General features: G+C 41.1%; 1 protein-coding gene across 2 annotated transcripts in view; it reads left to right on the forward strand.

The window, feature by feature from the left end:
* Positions 1–16169, forward strand: part of sema3fa (sema domain, immunoglobulin domain (Ig), short basic domain, secreted, (semaphorin) 3Fa) — a 47038-nt gene that overhangs the window by 26068 nt on the left and 4801 nt on the right. For both annotated transcript variants that reach the window (XM_063473863.1, XM_063473864.2), the window contains exons 3-11: positions 1886–2046; positions 2132–2194; positions 4460–4579; positions 5953–6042; positions 7073–7166; positions 8466–8585; positions 9943–10082; positions 11010–11124; positions 15577–15646. In XM_063473863.1, the coding sequence (XP_063329933.1) occupies positions 1886–2046; positions 2132–2194; positions 4460–4579; positions 5953–6042; positions 7073–7166; positions 8466–8585; positions 9943–10082; positions 11010–11124; positions 15577–15646 (973 nt within the window). The remainder of the gene's footprint in view (positions 1–1885; positions 2047–2131; positions 2195–4459; positions 4580–5952; positions 6043–7072; positions 7167–8465; positions 8586–9942; positions 10083–11009; positions 11125–15576; positions 15647–16169) is intronic.

Raw genomic sequence — 16169 nt, forward strand, 5'->3', positions numbered from 1 at the left:
AAATTTGATTTGCTTTGGGGTGAAGCACATCGATCCAGTGATCCTGGATGGGAGATTCACAAGAGAGAAAGATGACAGGCTGTTAGATACTTGAAGCTGGTTGCTATTAACAGGTGATATGTTTAGTCGAATGTTTACTTGTAATGTAGTAGGTTGTCTGTCTGTCTGCCCGTCTTGTCTGGTTTGCAGTGACCTAACTGTCTGATTTATGGCAGCCGGTCCTCTCCCTTTCTGATGCCCGTGCATGTAGATCTGAGTGCAGAGGTGATAAATGTGGGGTCACGGCTGAAGTTCCAGTATCGTTTGACTGCTGGGCTTGCCACAGCAGATAACAGGCTGTGTTTAGTTGACTAGCAGACGAGGATGGAAGATGTTTATAGAACAAGTCTGGTGCTCAACTGTCTTAGGATGCTATCTATGTGTTTGTGAGTGCGACTTTTGCATGAATACAGTAATCCTGGATTACACATGGCAGTGTTTCCTGGAAACCCTCAAATACACTGAAAAAATCAAACCTCAGAAAATATTCTTCTTATTTCTGATTTAATGCTTTTTCAGGATTCGGGGAACAGAATAGACTTAAAAATAAAACCCCTGACGTGTAATTTCACCACAGCATGGCAAAATCACATATCGGGGTTACTATTAAACTGTTTAACGTGTTTGGAGGCATCTTATGAGAATTACACGGGTGACAGGCACGTCTGTTTCTGTTTACTACCTGCATACCATGATGCTGCACCGTGACTGCAGCATTTCACAGTTTCTGAAGGAGCTCAGCAAACCAACAGCGAAGAAGCTCTCTAGGAGAGGATTCATGTCAGTATTTCCACATGTCCCGTGCAGGTGGAGAACTTCATGCTGTCTTTTATTTCCCTAAGTAAGACTTTCTTCCTCGGTCGGGTTAAGGAAAGTCGTTCTAGCTGCCATATGGAGTCTTTTTCATCTCCAGTGACTCTTAGATTTGGCTACACAGAGCATAAGAGCATTTGTACAGTCCCATTAAAGTGGAACCTGAACAGACCTTCCATGGGATCCTTGGGCTTTCTCTACAAACAGAACAGCACAAATGCAATCTCAGCTTTCCCAAAGCAAAGTCTGAAAGACAAGAGAAACAGATACACTTATCAGAGCTGCTCCAAAGATAATAAGAGGATCGGGGGAGAAATCTGCTTTTTGTACAGCAGCACTGAAAGTCACATTTTCACACCACTGAGCCTCCCTGTGCAGTATGTGAGCCATCAGTTTCATTTCAAAATAGATTTAACAGCGATATGGAGGAAAGTATGCTGCGGTGTTTTGCTTCCCAGGGAGCACATCGGTTCATTCGTGGCTAATTCACCAGGGGAGATTGTTACAAAGTCTATCATCCCTTTCACAGCTTGTTACAACTGAGGTTCAGACTCCATGGCCCTGAATGTTATCAACCATGTGGCCTGTTGTAATAAACAGCGTGGTATTTGACTTCTTACTGTTCCCATAACTTGTGACTGATCTTTTGCGTCTCTCTTGCCATTCATTTAGGATTCCCGTGAGTTATTTTTTGTCTGCTTGCTTTAGTCAAGCCCGCCGTACCCATATTTAGTCTGACCATAACCCCATTATGGCAGGATGTAATTGGGGGGTAAAAACATAATCTGTAAATTAATCTAGGATAGTTTGATGGTAGGCTTGGCATCATTAGTATGTTGCCATGTCTTTAACAATAGCATACTTTGTGTGTTTGTGCGTATGTGTGCCAGAAAAAGACAGCCTACACACAATTCCTGAGACTATGTCTGTGGTTTGGGTTTTCCAGTTTTATTGTGTGTTTTTCTACTACAGTAATTGCAGGTTCAGTATGAACAAAAACATTTATTTTTGCACTTTTTTTGCCCCTTTATAGAGCTGAAGTCTACCGGCACTGCTCACCACTTCTCCTTTTTGCTGAATTCAACCGACTATCGGATCCTTCGCATGGACGAGGACCATGACCGCATGTATGTGGGCAGCAAAGATTATATACTCTCTCTGGATCTACATGACATCAACAAGGAGCCTCTCATAGTAAGAAAGTTTCTACATAAACACTGAACTGCCCAAGCTCGGCATGGGTTTACAGCTAACCAGCTTGTGTATTTTTCACTGTCAGATCCACTGGCCTGTTGCCCCCCAAAGGAAGACTGAATGTGTTTTGTCAGGGAAAGACATCAATGTAAGTATTTAAAAGAAAAAGCAATTCTGACAAATCAAAAATCCCAAACATTTTCTAGTTTCATTTATAAAAACTTACTATTGTTAATTGATTTTCATCTAAATACTGAATTTTTGGTTGTTGCAAGTTTTCAAATCAAATCATCAGCGCTGAAGGCACACTAGAGTCATACAAGGGATAGCTTCTGGAGACACCATGCTACAATTATCCTTATAATGCATTTAATGTGGTTATTCAGTAGCACTCAGATTTCAGCTGGACTTCAAACTGAAATTTAAAAAGTGTCTAAAACTAAAAGAAATTCAGATTCTACACTCTGTTTATAAAGATAGCTATACGGGTATCACACTATCGCAAGTAAACACTTTGTTTCCAGGGTTACCCCTGTTCAGATTTAACAGTGTGTTTTAATCCTGTCTTTTTTGGTGATGCTCCCAATTTTAATGTTGGACTGGGGTTAACAGAGGACATTTTCAAGCTCCTCCAAATGTGTGACTGGTTATGAAGCTCTTATTTACTGCCTCTGAATCCCTGATAGCTAATTGCACACAGATGCCACCAATTTAGCTGAAGCAGGAACTTGAATCTTGCAAAAAAAAATGCACCAGTCTAGAAATGCCAAATTATTATTATTATTATTTTCCTTTCTTTCCACACCGCAATCATTTTACCTTTTGTTGTTCAGACAAGCTTCCAAAATGAATCGGTCACTGGAAGCCTCAGACCCATATGAAGTCTTAAAAGGGTTCAGAGACATTCAGACATCTCCTTGCACCTCCTGTGCAGCCCCCACAAAGAAGGGATGGAAACTCATCATTGAAATTCATTTAAAAACCAGATTCCTCTCCTTTGATTTCGTTCACACGTTGCTCCCCCTCCCACCCTCAAACACACACATATGCACTTGTTTTATCCATGCTAGGGGTGAGAGACGGCACAGTCAGTGTGCACCAACAGTTTGATGAGGCTGTGGATAATAATCCTTCTCTTCCTGCTGGTATAAAGCTCAGGCAGCTGTTTATCCAACTAGAATGTTCATTTATGCACGTCTGGTGACCCACGCCTCCCAGCGCCTCTGGCTACATTGGCCTACGTATGTTCATATGCGCCTGTATCAGCGTCTGTGTATGTGTGTGAGGGGATGGGTTTGAAATTTCATCAACAGAATAAGAGAATAAGAGATAAGACCGGCTACTGCAAGACATCGCAGCAGTCTTGGCCGCTCTTTAGTGAATGACAAATGATGACAATTCAGAAGCAATTCAGAGGGGATGTTGGTTCAGGCAGGAGGTCAAAGGCAATCAGCCCCACTGTGCTCTCTGTGGGGGAGCACAACTGTGCCCTGAATGATACACACAGGCCCACATGCGTAAACACACACACGCACAAAAACACATCCTCTGAAACCTCTGACTTGTGCATCTGTCATGCTGTTAAAATCTGCCAAAATGGCTCATCCCCCATCCTGCATACAATCTTTTTTATCTACTTGGTTCATCCTTTCTTTTTCACCAGCTGTCACTAGCAGAAAACATGACAGACAAATCTGAACAGAGCTTATCGGCTTGAACATTTCTGTAGTTGGAATTTTGATTTGGTGGATTGTGACCAGGAAGGCAGACAGCTGGTCAGGCAAACAGATTGGAAAAAACCTAGAAAGCACAGAGCTGTGCTCACTGAGAGCACCTCTTTATCTTTGGTCCAAAAAAGGAAAACATTGGCATTGCTTGAATTTCGCTACTAAGAAATTAAAATTCTAAATTCAGGCCCATCAGTGTGGAGCTTTTCACATTTTTGGCTTTATGGTTTGTCTAAAAAAAAGAAAAGTTAATTGGATTTCAAAACCTTTTCATTTATTCCCATTTTTTCATTCAAGCACTCTTATTTGCTCTAACCAAAATCTTTCCCATTTGTCAAATTTGACAGAACACTGAATTGGTTTTAACCTCAATCCCTGAAGCAACCACACTTAACATCTCAGAGGCGCTGCTTTCCTTGGTTTCAGCCACACACTTAAATGGTGTTTGGAAACATTTTCCCTGTGAGAGTGTGGTCCGATTGGAAGCCAGAGCCAGCCTGACACAGAGAGCGGAACAGCGCTGCCAAACAAAAGCCAGCCAGCAGAGGAAGTGATAGATGTGATATTTTTAAGGCAGACAGAGGAGTTATTAACCATCAATAGGGCACTATATATTAAGCATCTCCCTTTATCTACTGCATTTTCATTATCTCGTGCTGTCTGTGTTTTGTTTTGCTGTCTCTCAGGGGGAATGTGGTAACTTCATCCGTCTGATTGAGCCCTGGAACCGGACCCACCTGTATGTGTGTGGGACAGGCGCCTACAACCCCATCTGCACCTATGTCGACCGAGGACGCAGGTCACAGGTAACCACAGACACAGCCAGGCATCCATGGAGACATTTTGACCTCTACTCTCTACTTCTTAAAGACCCATATCAGTCGATCAGTCTCAGGTCAGAGACGCTCCTCCTGCTCTCGCGCTTTAGTTTCATGGGCTTTGCTTCTCTTCCATCATTTTCTGCGTATTAGTTTTCATCGATTTGCACTCTTTCACGGTCAGGAGGACTCAAAGAAAAAAGCTTGGTTAGACCTCTCCAGATCACCATTAATGTTACAAAATTGAAGTTGGTAAGGCAGCTAAGTGCTGCTGCTTAGGGGCCATTGAGGCTATAAGCTTCTCTTACTATTGTTAATATCACGATGATACTATATCTATAGAAAATACCTCTGCTTGTGGTCCTCCATCCCCACCCTCACCTGTTTATACACAGTGGCCCTGTGGCCTGTCTTGCTGTCTTGCTGAAAACCTCTGAAAGGCAATCATTACTGATGGAGCCTCTCATCCATCATCAGCCTTGTAGCTCACCCCTCCCTCTGTCCCTTCCTCCATCCCTCCCTCACTCGATGGCCACGCAGAGCTGCGGCAGCTGCCTACCCAGTTATAGTCGACACACTTGCATTCACCACTCTGCCTGTTTAGTCTCACTGTTCAAATGGAGGGTTCAGATTTCAATGTAAAGGTCAGTCTGTCTCTTGTCATTCAGTTTCTCCCCTAAGGCCCAAACGCTATGTTACTTCACACTGTAAAGATTTTTCTCAGTAACAGTAGATGTAAACAAAAACCAGTTGTTCAGAAATTCTTCCCCGTCTTATACAAAGGGCTTCACACGTTTTTTAATCCCCAGTTCATGCCCAAACTTTGTCCCGTAACTGCAAACGTTTTCCTTTAACTGCATCAGCTTTTGTGCCTTTTTGAGGCTGCTTCACAGCTTTCTCTGCAGACTGATGAGCTCCACAACAAGAAGTGTAAAAAACGTGAACATTTAGTTTGGTTGCTAATAACAGTTACACTGTGAACATGCGTATACGTATTTTCTCATATGTTGATGTAATTATATTCAGTGTATATGTTGTTTGCTATTTAATGTGTTCTGTATAACCTGCATGCTTTACAGCTGCGTTTGCATGTCTCTGAGTCTAATCGCACATGGGTATCAAATGATCAATGCCACTCATCAGGCTCTCTTCGATCACCTTTGACCTCCACTTTGACCCACTCACATTTGTATTTCCATCTTTAAGAACTACTTTTCTTTGATTCGACTTCTTTTGTCCAATCCCTTTTGCTCTGACATATTTACTCTTCTTTTTATGTCATGGTCGCCATCAGTTGACTTTAATCTGGGATGTTGTACGTCGGTAATGAGATGGCCATTGTGCCATGTCTCTGTTTTTAGGGGTTCCACTACCAACAGGCATCCCAATCTGGAGGGAGAACAAGTCGAGCAGCAGACTACAGCGCTACATCACAGCCTTTGGAGGCGAAGGTGGGCTGAAAGTTTTGTAGAGTTTTATGCCCACCTGGAGTACTTTTTTATTAGAGTTGGGGGAAATAATAGGGGGAAAGCATAACTATAAAGAGATTTCTTTTAAATATCTTGGGTTATCGAGGCAGCTTGCTAAACTACTGAGCCTCCAATCAACTCTGCTTTCAAAACTGAACTGTGAAAGAACAAAAAAGTTCTGCATCCTGATAATGACTAGTATTTTTTTTCACACCTTTATCTCCAGTATTAAGCAGAAAATGTACACAAACAAAATATGCGGGGTAAAAAATGCTCCCCCTTTCATTAAAGTTTTAAGACAAATGCACAAAATCGTTGACCCAAACCACGGTTGTCATCTTCATTGATTTACGCAAATGGTAGCGTTTTCATCACCACACACATATTTATGAGTGATACTGTATCTTGTTACTAAAAAACAATATCCAAGCTCAGGTTACAAACACAGCTTTACATCTTTTTTGCCTTACATATTTCCTACCTGTCAGACATCATCAGTGAGCTTTGAAGTGCCTGAATAACCTCCATGTAGACACGTACCCAGTGTTGACACAGATGTTCCAACATGTCCTCTTGCACTGTGGAATAATGAATTCTTGTTTGAGCCACTAACATGAGAAGCATGGTGGATGAGTTTTGAACTGCTGTCAGCGTTTTCCTCCACCTCGCCATCGACTGATAACCGCTTTTGTGCACTATTTGTTCCCATTAGCAGAGCCATTTAAGCTGCCTATAGGGTCACCACTCACACTTAATCATTATTACCAACTTAACCAACTGATCACATTAGTTTGATGATGCCATTGCCTTTTTAAAACTTGTAAGTCTTGTAAAGTAAATGATATAGCCAAACTGCCACCCCCTCCCCACCCAAACACACACACCACACACGCACACGCGCACGCGCACGCACACACACACACACACACACACACAAACAAAAAAAGTTCCTTAAACATAATAAATCTGTTACCATGTGGTTAATGTTTTTCTTCACCTTTTACCATTACAGGAATACATTTTCCGCCTTGAACCTGGTAAAGTGGATTCTGGGAAAGGAAAATGTCCCTATGACCCTAAGCTGAACAGCGTCTCGGCTTTGATCAGTAAGTATCAGCTTTTGTTTTTCCTTCCAACAACGTGTGCAGGCGTGAAAGACATAAAAGATCTGCAGTTTGTGTTTGGTTTGTATTGCTGAATGGGACTGCTGGTGATCACTTTGACACTGCAGCGCGGTGTTACCGAATTTTAAGGAGACTTTTGACAGTTGTGCATGATGTGATGATAAACTCTTTTAATTAGTTAATTGTTCATTTAAAAACAAAAAAGGGCAAATAAAGAGAGCTTTTGGATTTTTTTCTTTAAATTGTGTTTAAGTTAACCAGTATTTCAAAACTAAACACTGATTTTACATTCAGACAAGATGGCACATGTACACAAGTAAATTAATTTACTGATAACCATCTCAGTCATTAGTCAGTCAGCTGTTTCAAGTCTAAGCAGGTCTGCAGATACGTGGTCATTTAGCTGGTCAGATGGACGTGTGCGCTCTCTTGTCAGTGGGTGGTCTTTTGTTACCAGCTGCTTACAGGTGGTTAGACGTGGCTCCAGGTCAGTGACCTTCTGCCCTCTGTGTGTGCATGTGCTCAAGCGTGCATACGTATGCGTGAAGGACAAAGGCGGAGAGCGTCTCTCTCTCTTTTGCTGTGCCATGTCAGCTCAGTTACAGCTGACCCAAGCAAAACTGTAACACCAAAAAAATCATCTAAATGTCGTCTCACATAGTTGGCAGGGCAGAGGCATACCGCACTGACACAACAGGAAGGTGGAATTTCCCTGGTTTAAGATTTAGGTGTCTTTTTTTTACACTACTGTTTCACAAGCTATGCCTCCACTTCACTCCTCATAAGGTTCACAGTATAGAAAGCAAATGCTCCAAGTTTCTGCTTTTTTTTTCTAGGTGCTGCACAGAAAGTTTCTGTTTACGCCGAACATGTCAGATCTGACTGGCTTTCCTTGATCTCTAACCTATACGCCATGAATCTGTCTGATGTGAAGTTGACTTTCTAATTGCAGCTGTTCTTTCAAATTTCACTGATTAGCCCAATAAGCACGAGTACAGTAATTATGAGAATAGCATTTTTGTCTGAAACGTGACATAGACACCTGTGAGCTGAGTTTAATCAGACTGAACGTGTTTTACTTTGGCACTGTCCTGAGTTAAAATTCCTGCCTTTGAATGGCCACATCTGCCGTGCATGCCATCAGTCAGATGCTGGGGAAATCTAGAGGGATGGCGTCACTTTTTAATGAAGTTCTGGCATGGTAGATAGCATGTTCTGTATAACATGAAAATGTTTTCATCCATCATGACTTCACCTTGGCATTTCATCTGTGATTGACAGATGGAGAGCTGTATGCAGGAGTGTACATTGATTTCATGGGAACAGACTCGGCGATCTTCCGTACACTGGGGAAGCAGACAGCCATGAGGACTGATCAGTACAACTCCAGATGGTTGAATGGTAATGTCTCAACTCACAGCTTATTCTGCATCCAGGATTTACTTCCTTGACTCATTTTGCTGTAGACCAGTTTTTATTTACTCCTCAGTTTCTTAAGATCATTACTGTAATGTTTTAGGTTACCAAGTTAAGCCTTGGGGTTAAATACCATCCTGCTGATAGCCAAATCCTCTATGTCTTTTGAGAATGTTCCCTTTCCAGTCAGTTTCAGTTGACTGAGTGATCAATTGACTCAAAGCATGCCATTCACTACACTAACTGTTCACTGCATGCCTGCAGAGTCTGACAACAGGGTCAATAGTGTAGTTGCAGGAGAAAATTAGCGCAAGTCAATAATGACTCAGAGTAGCCTTTGCTTTGTGAATGAACTGTGATTGGCTCAGTGACATAAATGCTGTTCGAGAGCTTTCATTTGATATGGCCAAATCAGTCACAGCATCCCCCCCACCCCCCGAATCCTGCAGGCTCCCAGATTTTCCTCTGACCCTGTTGCCCTGACAACAATCCCCTGGCAGCGGTTCACTGAATCGGGACACCTGAGTCCTGCTAATCAGCCATGTGAGATGTCACAGATATCCCCCCTCCCCCATTACATGGTTCCTGGTTATCCCCCCTCCGCTTGGTTTGGTTTGTCCTCATTTGGGACCCTGGTCTGTCACAGTGGGGAGGGGCACTCTGTGTTGCGTGTCCAGTGTTGACCCAGTGAATCAGCCAGCGGTAGCATACTGTGATGCCATATTGAGCATTGTCACTAGGAAGAAATAAAGGGGCAAGTTTAGAGTGTCAAAGTGCTGTTTAGTCTTTAGTCTGCTGTTATTTTGCCCATAACAGTATTAATAAAAATAAATAAATAAAAGCATTTTATTTCGAAGGGTTAAGATGCTGAATGAAACAAGATTTTCAAGATCTCAAGTATTTTTCTTTTTCTTGATAATTGACAGCTTTCCTTGTTTATCTTAAAACAATGGTCAGGTACACGTGTACACTAAAGAATACAAAGTCAACATACAGCCATGGTCAGAGGCAATTTTGTGTGTGTTCAGGATGTCCCCCTTCTTTTCTAAAGTCCTATTAGGAAGCGTTTTGACATTTGGCATAAAGGTTCACGAGGACCGAAGGAACTGATTTGATTTGGTGGTCAAAGGTCACTGTGACCTCACACGGCACATTTGGCCACAACTCAAAAATCCGCACGTGATTTCACAAAATGTTTAATGGGAGGCTACTTTCAGTGTGACATCATGAAATTTTGAAAAACACTTTTGTGGCTCTAAAGAGGTTTTAAATATGCTGTCTGCACACATAATGTATTTTCCAAGACTTATATTGAACTTTTTCTTTCCTTTTTTGTCTACAGATCCCACATTTGTTCATGCACACCTCATTCCAGACAGTGCTGAAAAGAATGACGATAAACTCTACTTCTTCTTCCGCGAGAAAGCATCTGAGATGGGCCAGAGTCCCATGACGCAGTCCAGGATAGGGCGGATCTGCCTGGTGAGTTATCACACCAGTCATCAAATTTAATGTTTATGTGTCTCCGTAATGGTTAGTTATGCTCTGCTGGCAGTTTGAGGCCCATAAAGGAAGTCCCCCATGATCATCAGAAACTGTTTTCTGACTAATAATTACTATGTACAACAGAGTGATACTTAGCAAAGTATTTGTCATTTGCCTCAAAGGCCAAGTCTGAGATCCTTTATTTCTTTTCCTCGGGGTGAAAGGTTTGAAGAGCAGGGTTGACTTTAATCCACGTCTGTAGGCATACAGAGACATCTTTGCAAAGCCTGTGTTTAATTAGCATTGTAGTGTTGTAGACACACAAACAATTGAGCTGTGTTCAAAACTTTCAAAGCATCTGCACGTAGACTTCAGAAAAATGCCTCTCTGAAGGGTTCTGTGTTTGCAAGCAGCATCCCTTAAGTGTGTAATTCAAAAGAGATGAAAAAACAAGACAGTCTAGTTGTTCTAGGAGGCTTAGAGCTAAATGCTACTTTCAGCATCCTTACAGTCTCACAGTGGTTGGTTATTTTTTCTCTAAAAAGTTGCTGTGTTTTTCTCACATCTTGTGTGTTAACAGTCTTGAATTTTTTAGAGGTTAAATAAAGTATATAACTTGGAAACTTTTTTTTCCTTGTAACTGTTAGTAGATAAAAACTAACATTAAATTTTATTCTTCTAACCCACAAATCATTCTGACTGTGAAATGCGCTGATTTCATGTATCATCCCAGTTCTTTACCTCAGTAGCAAAGGTTTTCTGACCGCCTTGTGAAGACTGGCCAAGCTAAAACATAAAGCTACGTCTTTATTTATACAGACCAGTTGTTCCAAACAGCTGTTGGTCAGATATTGCTCAAGCTCATCCCGTTGAGTAATTTTTGGAGCAGTGTGAGAATGACTCCTGTGTGTCTCTGCTTTTCAGAACGATGATGGTGGACACTGCTGTCTGGTGAACAAGTGGAGCACATTTCTAAAGGCTCGTCTCATCTGCTCAGTGCCCGGAGCTGATGGCATTGAGACACACTTTGATGAACTAAGTAAGTTGAATTATTTCCCAGGATCCCTGACCCTTTTAGAGCTTCTCTGATGCTCCCTTTCATCTCTGGATTTTGAACACCGCATCGCATCACCGGTAGTCACTCTAAACCTAAAATTTAAGTTTGCATATTTAAAAGAGAAATGAACCATTTTCTTTCAAAATGTGTTGCATGTTGCATTTTACAGCTCAGTTAACGCAAGTCAGGGACCGTATAGTGCATTTGGTAGGAGTTAATGTAAAGCACATAATGAATGCATCGCTGACCTCACAGAAAACCTGGCAGATGGAAAGTGAGAATTCTTAAATGGCTGCGTAACCGCGACTATTCAAAACAAGGCCCTGCAGATGGACTTGTTGTTGACAGATTCCGTATCAACAACTTCATCATTTGTAGAGTTCTCTTCACATTTGCTTTGCATACTTTCTCCATGATGTTAATCCACATGTACTCTGCATTTGGTGCGGTGCGTGTGGGCCAGCAGCTTACTGTACTATAGTCCGGGGACACATCCAGCAGCATTTAGCACATCTCTTCTTACGTGCTGCAATAGCAGGAAGAATCCCCGAGAAGCTGCAGCTTTAGATTAAGGTATCACTGACTCATACATGTTAATCTTGACATGTATATTCCTTTGAACCTCCTGTAAAGTAGGTGTCATCCTAAAAAAGGTAATGTCCATAATGTCAGAATGTAATCAGCCTGCTTTCCAGCACCATCAGTGTCTCACAGCCTTGTTTTTAGAAAAAGGAACCATATAGACACACATACAGAGTAATCAAAGTAATGAGCAGCAGGAATCAGTCCAGCACATTGTGGATCATCACAGCCTCACATGACTGAAGAGATTAAGGAGGGATTTGTAGTATCCTTAACATTGTAATGACAGGTGGAATGAGCAGCACTTACATTTTTTACTACATTGACTAGCTTCTGCTTGCTGGGAACTTATTTTCACAGTAATGAAAAACATATTTCACCACAGTGCAAAACAAATTCTATAATCACCTTTATCCCACGTTCACATTCAGTCTGAATTGCCTTGTGAGTGCCCCCAGTGAAACAAGAAGCTCTGATAGTCCAAGTTTGCACCTATCCAATATTATTATTAAGTAGGTATAAACTACGACAGACTGTTTTTGCCAGGCCTGCTGTTCGCTTAGCTTATGTATGAAAACACAGACATGCATGTTAATTTAGAATTTATCATGAGATGACAAAAATAGCTGTTCATAAACATGGAAAAAATGAACAATAAGGACACATATTTATTCTTCTTCTTCTTTGTGAGCTACATATTATAAATTACAGGCACTATTAACATCATGTTTGTGGAACACCTATTTACAGATATGCATCGCAACACATCCCAGTGACCTGCAAAGTGCCACTGCACTAAAAAGTTAAGCAAAATGTACACATACACATAATGTACATGCGTTTTAGGATTAGCTGCTACACATAATGTATATAATTTGTAAGGACTGCTGCGTCCTAAATACCTAGACAGATGTTGATAACCCTGGTACCCTAGATAGTTTATAAGGTTTCATAGAAATCGATTCATGAGATATGCTCATACGTTATGATCATTATAGTAAGACTATTATTACTATTATTACCTGATACAGTACTTAAAATGAATTTACAGAAAGCCCTGAATAACCAACTTTTTAAAATGTATTTTAGTACAATGCTGAACAAGGCAAAACAACACTTATAATTTTAAGTCTTAACTCAGTTATACAGCTTTCCCTGCAGTTGTGATAAGGGAAAATGCCAAAACATTTAGGAGTAGATGTGTTTATTTATGTCTTAGAGTTGTGCAATTTACATGGGGGTCTATAGGAATTGATTATCTGTTTTACAGGAACGCCAGTTTTTGGAACGTAGCATTGGCTTCAAACTTTAAACACCAGAGGGTGCATTTTCTGTAACCAATTACAACTCAGATAATGGCCTTGATGTGTAAAGTGTGCAGGCTTGCGTTCAACAACATAAAGCACCACCAACAAAACACCCTTCTTCATGCCTGAGTCTTTCAAAACCCTGATTTGTACACCTTTTGAACTGATTATATTTGTACTTTGCCTGAGTTCAACATTTAAGCCAGTCCGCAGTACATTTTGAAAGTAGTATTAAACATTTCATCCAGCGTGCAGGTATGAGCTGAATCTATAGTAGGCCTAATCTTGTGCAGTGATGAGGCTTTGCAGATGTTAGTTGTGTGTTAAGAGCACTCAATGTCTGTGACAGAAAAGCACTCTTTTGTCAGTGTTGCTGTACTTTTAGCGGTCCATCCACTGTCAGTTGTAGCCTCGGTGCAGATGAGCACTCGTGATGAGGTCATTCTGAGTCCTGAGGTGCAATGTAACATCCCACATCTCTGTGGTCGCTCTTCCCACAACCACAGACAGTCTGGTAAAAATGTATTCTGTCTCCAGTCCTGCTGGTCCTGATGGAGCCCAGCAGAGGCATCGGAGTGGTTGTATGAGGACTCGGGGGAGAGAGTGGAGTAGATTCAGATGGTGAGGCTAACAGAAGAGAAAGCTTTCAGTGTTTCGCCGAGAGGAGGGAGAGGAGGAATATAAAAGCAGAGAGAAAGAGACATACAGACACAAGAGCGATGAAAAATGTCTGCCAGACAAAAATGAGAATTAATTTGTGACCTATAAGGTTTTATTGCCTTTTTCCAAAATGTAATTATGGAGAGAAATATTCTTTTTTTGCTTTCTTCAGTTGAATCTAGTTATTTTTTTAGTGACTGAACTCCATAAAACATCCTCACTCTTCGTGTATTTTTTGGGGGAGAGGGTTGTTTTTAAATTTCCTCCGCAATCATTTCGACTGGACATTTTAAGAACACATTTTAGGTGCACATCTTTCAGAGTGGGTATTAAGGAGATAATAATATACAATCTGTCTTTATTTGACAGTCTTTCTTCCACACAGTGACTGTTTACTGAGTGCATAATTCACCTGCACTTTTATTTTTACTGCACAGCACCTTATTTAGCCCAGCCCTTTGTGTTCTTTCTGCGCTTACAGCAATTAAAGATGTTTCTCTGCTAATGTGATGCTGAGAGCGCCTCAGAGACTCTGTCTGATCTGACACATCAGAAACAAAAGTTTGAATTATGCAACTTGTTCCAGTTCGTTGCCGATTTATGACTGTTCTCTTTTTTACTGCGCTCGTTCTATAGCCAGGAGGTCTGTCAAACTGGCGTCGGACGGGTTATGAATTTCTGCGGTGTTTGCCAAAAGTTAATTTTTTGCTTAAGCGAGGAGCCATTACCTGTCATTTTCATACCTTGGCATGTAAGGAGATATTTTTTTTTATGTTTGAAAAGATTTTAAACTCCTGATCAAAAGGGAGTTTGTTTATTAAGGAGCTCTGCAGAGTCAGGAATGATGTTTTTATGCAAGCCATGTGGATTTAAGCTTCTTCTTGTTTATCCAATGCACGCTGAGTAAAGTCGAGGGCACAGAGATTAAAGCGTGTGTTATTACATTTCACCTTCAGTTCCACATGCATAACTTTCCTTTGGCTCTTTAACATGCTGCTTCTTACTTTCAGTCAGTTGATATTTGAGCGAGAAATCTGAGCAGGCGGATCCACACTCTTATTGTTGCTTGTTTTCAGCTTTTCAGATAACCATGGGTTATAAAAAGAGAGGCTAGGATTTCATGGCTATTCACTGAAATTGGTATTTTCTAAAGACTTTTGACTATAGGGTATTTTTTTGTCCAAGGCCTTTTCAAACAAGTGATTTGAGAACTTGTTTCTTCTTTTCCATTGTTGAAAAACCATGAAATGGAACTAGGTGTTTTTCTGCTCTACCTGTCTACATTAAATTTATTTCAGTTTTCCTTCTTATTGTTTTTCCTTGCACTTTTCTCTAATGAAACCATCAGAGGATATGTAGGGCTCAAAACCGCCTCAGTCCCACAGTCACTGGATCCATATGGCTCCTATTAAAGCCATGTTTCACCCGAGATCTCTATTTCACATATATTCCCTGCTGAGGCTGAGGAACTGTAGTTTCAGCTTTGGAAGAGTTTAGATTCAGGATCTCATTGAGACTCTCATAACCGCAATTCATGATGAGCTCACAACGAAGGAAGAAAAAGTCTCAGTGTCACAAGTATCATTACTTTGGGTTAGTTAGGTTCATTTTAACAGTTTTATTTTTTTCAGATTTAAACAGGTCAGAGTAGGGAGGAGTATCACAGGAGTAAAATTGTGCATTTGCACTCATTACATGGCCATTTTGTGCATAGTAGTTCTGTCTACTTTTCATGCATTTTTGCCAGCAAACCTGCAGAATGTCTACTAATGCGATATCATTTAACTGTTGCAATCGACTTAGGGATCCAAGTACTTCGTCATGCACTGCCTGTTATGGTTTATGACTCTGACTAATTGCTATAAATCTTTTCATTATCTTGTAGGAGACGTGTATATCCAGCCAACTCAAGACACAAAGAATCCTGTCATCTATGGCGTCTTCTCAGTTTCAGGGTAAGCATGGCTTTTTCAAACTCTCTAACTTTGATGCAGTTTTGGATAGAAAGTGTGTTTTGGTTCCCTCCTGTGGTTTTTATTTCTTTTCGCTGAGCCCGAAGGTGTCTGCTCTGTCTGATGTTGAAATGCGGCGTTGCATTTGTGTGGGCCGTCACATTCAGGATGCAAAGACGAGACAGAAAGTGAATGTGGAGCCCAGAGGGAGTAGCATTCCTCTGGGAGGCTGACTGAGCCTATAAGTTCCTCAGAGGTCAGGTTTGATAGCAGGTTGTCATTCAGCACACAGCATTAAAATTCAAGTCAACCAACCAGACGTGTAAACTGAGATTCTGACGGCACACAAAGCAGGAGGAGGTGCGCACAGAGTCATAATAAACATGTCCTGATTAATGTATTTGAGAAACAAATACTGTTATTGTTTCCATCTTCTCTTCAGGCATCAGGCATGTTTAAACCCAGCTGATAAAAACACATGTGGTGCTAATGACAGGGGCCCATGACAGAAGTTACAAACATAGTA

The sequence above is a fragment of the Pelmatolapia mariae genome, linkage group LG5 (assembly GCF_036321145.2).
Source record: "Pelmatolapia mariae isolate MD_Pm_ZW linkage group LG5, Pm_UMD_F_2, whole genome shotgun sequence".
Taxonomy (NCBI): domain Eukaryota; kingdom Metazoa; phylum Chordata; class Actinopteri; order Cichliformes; family Cichlidae; genus Pelmatolapia; species Pelmatolapia mariae.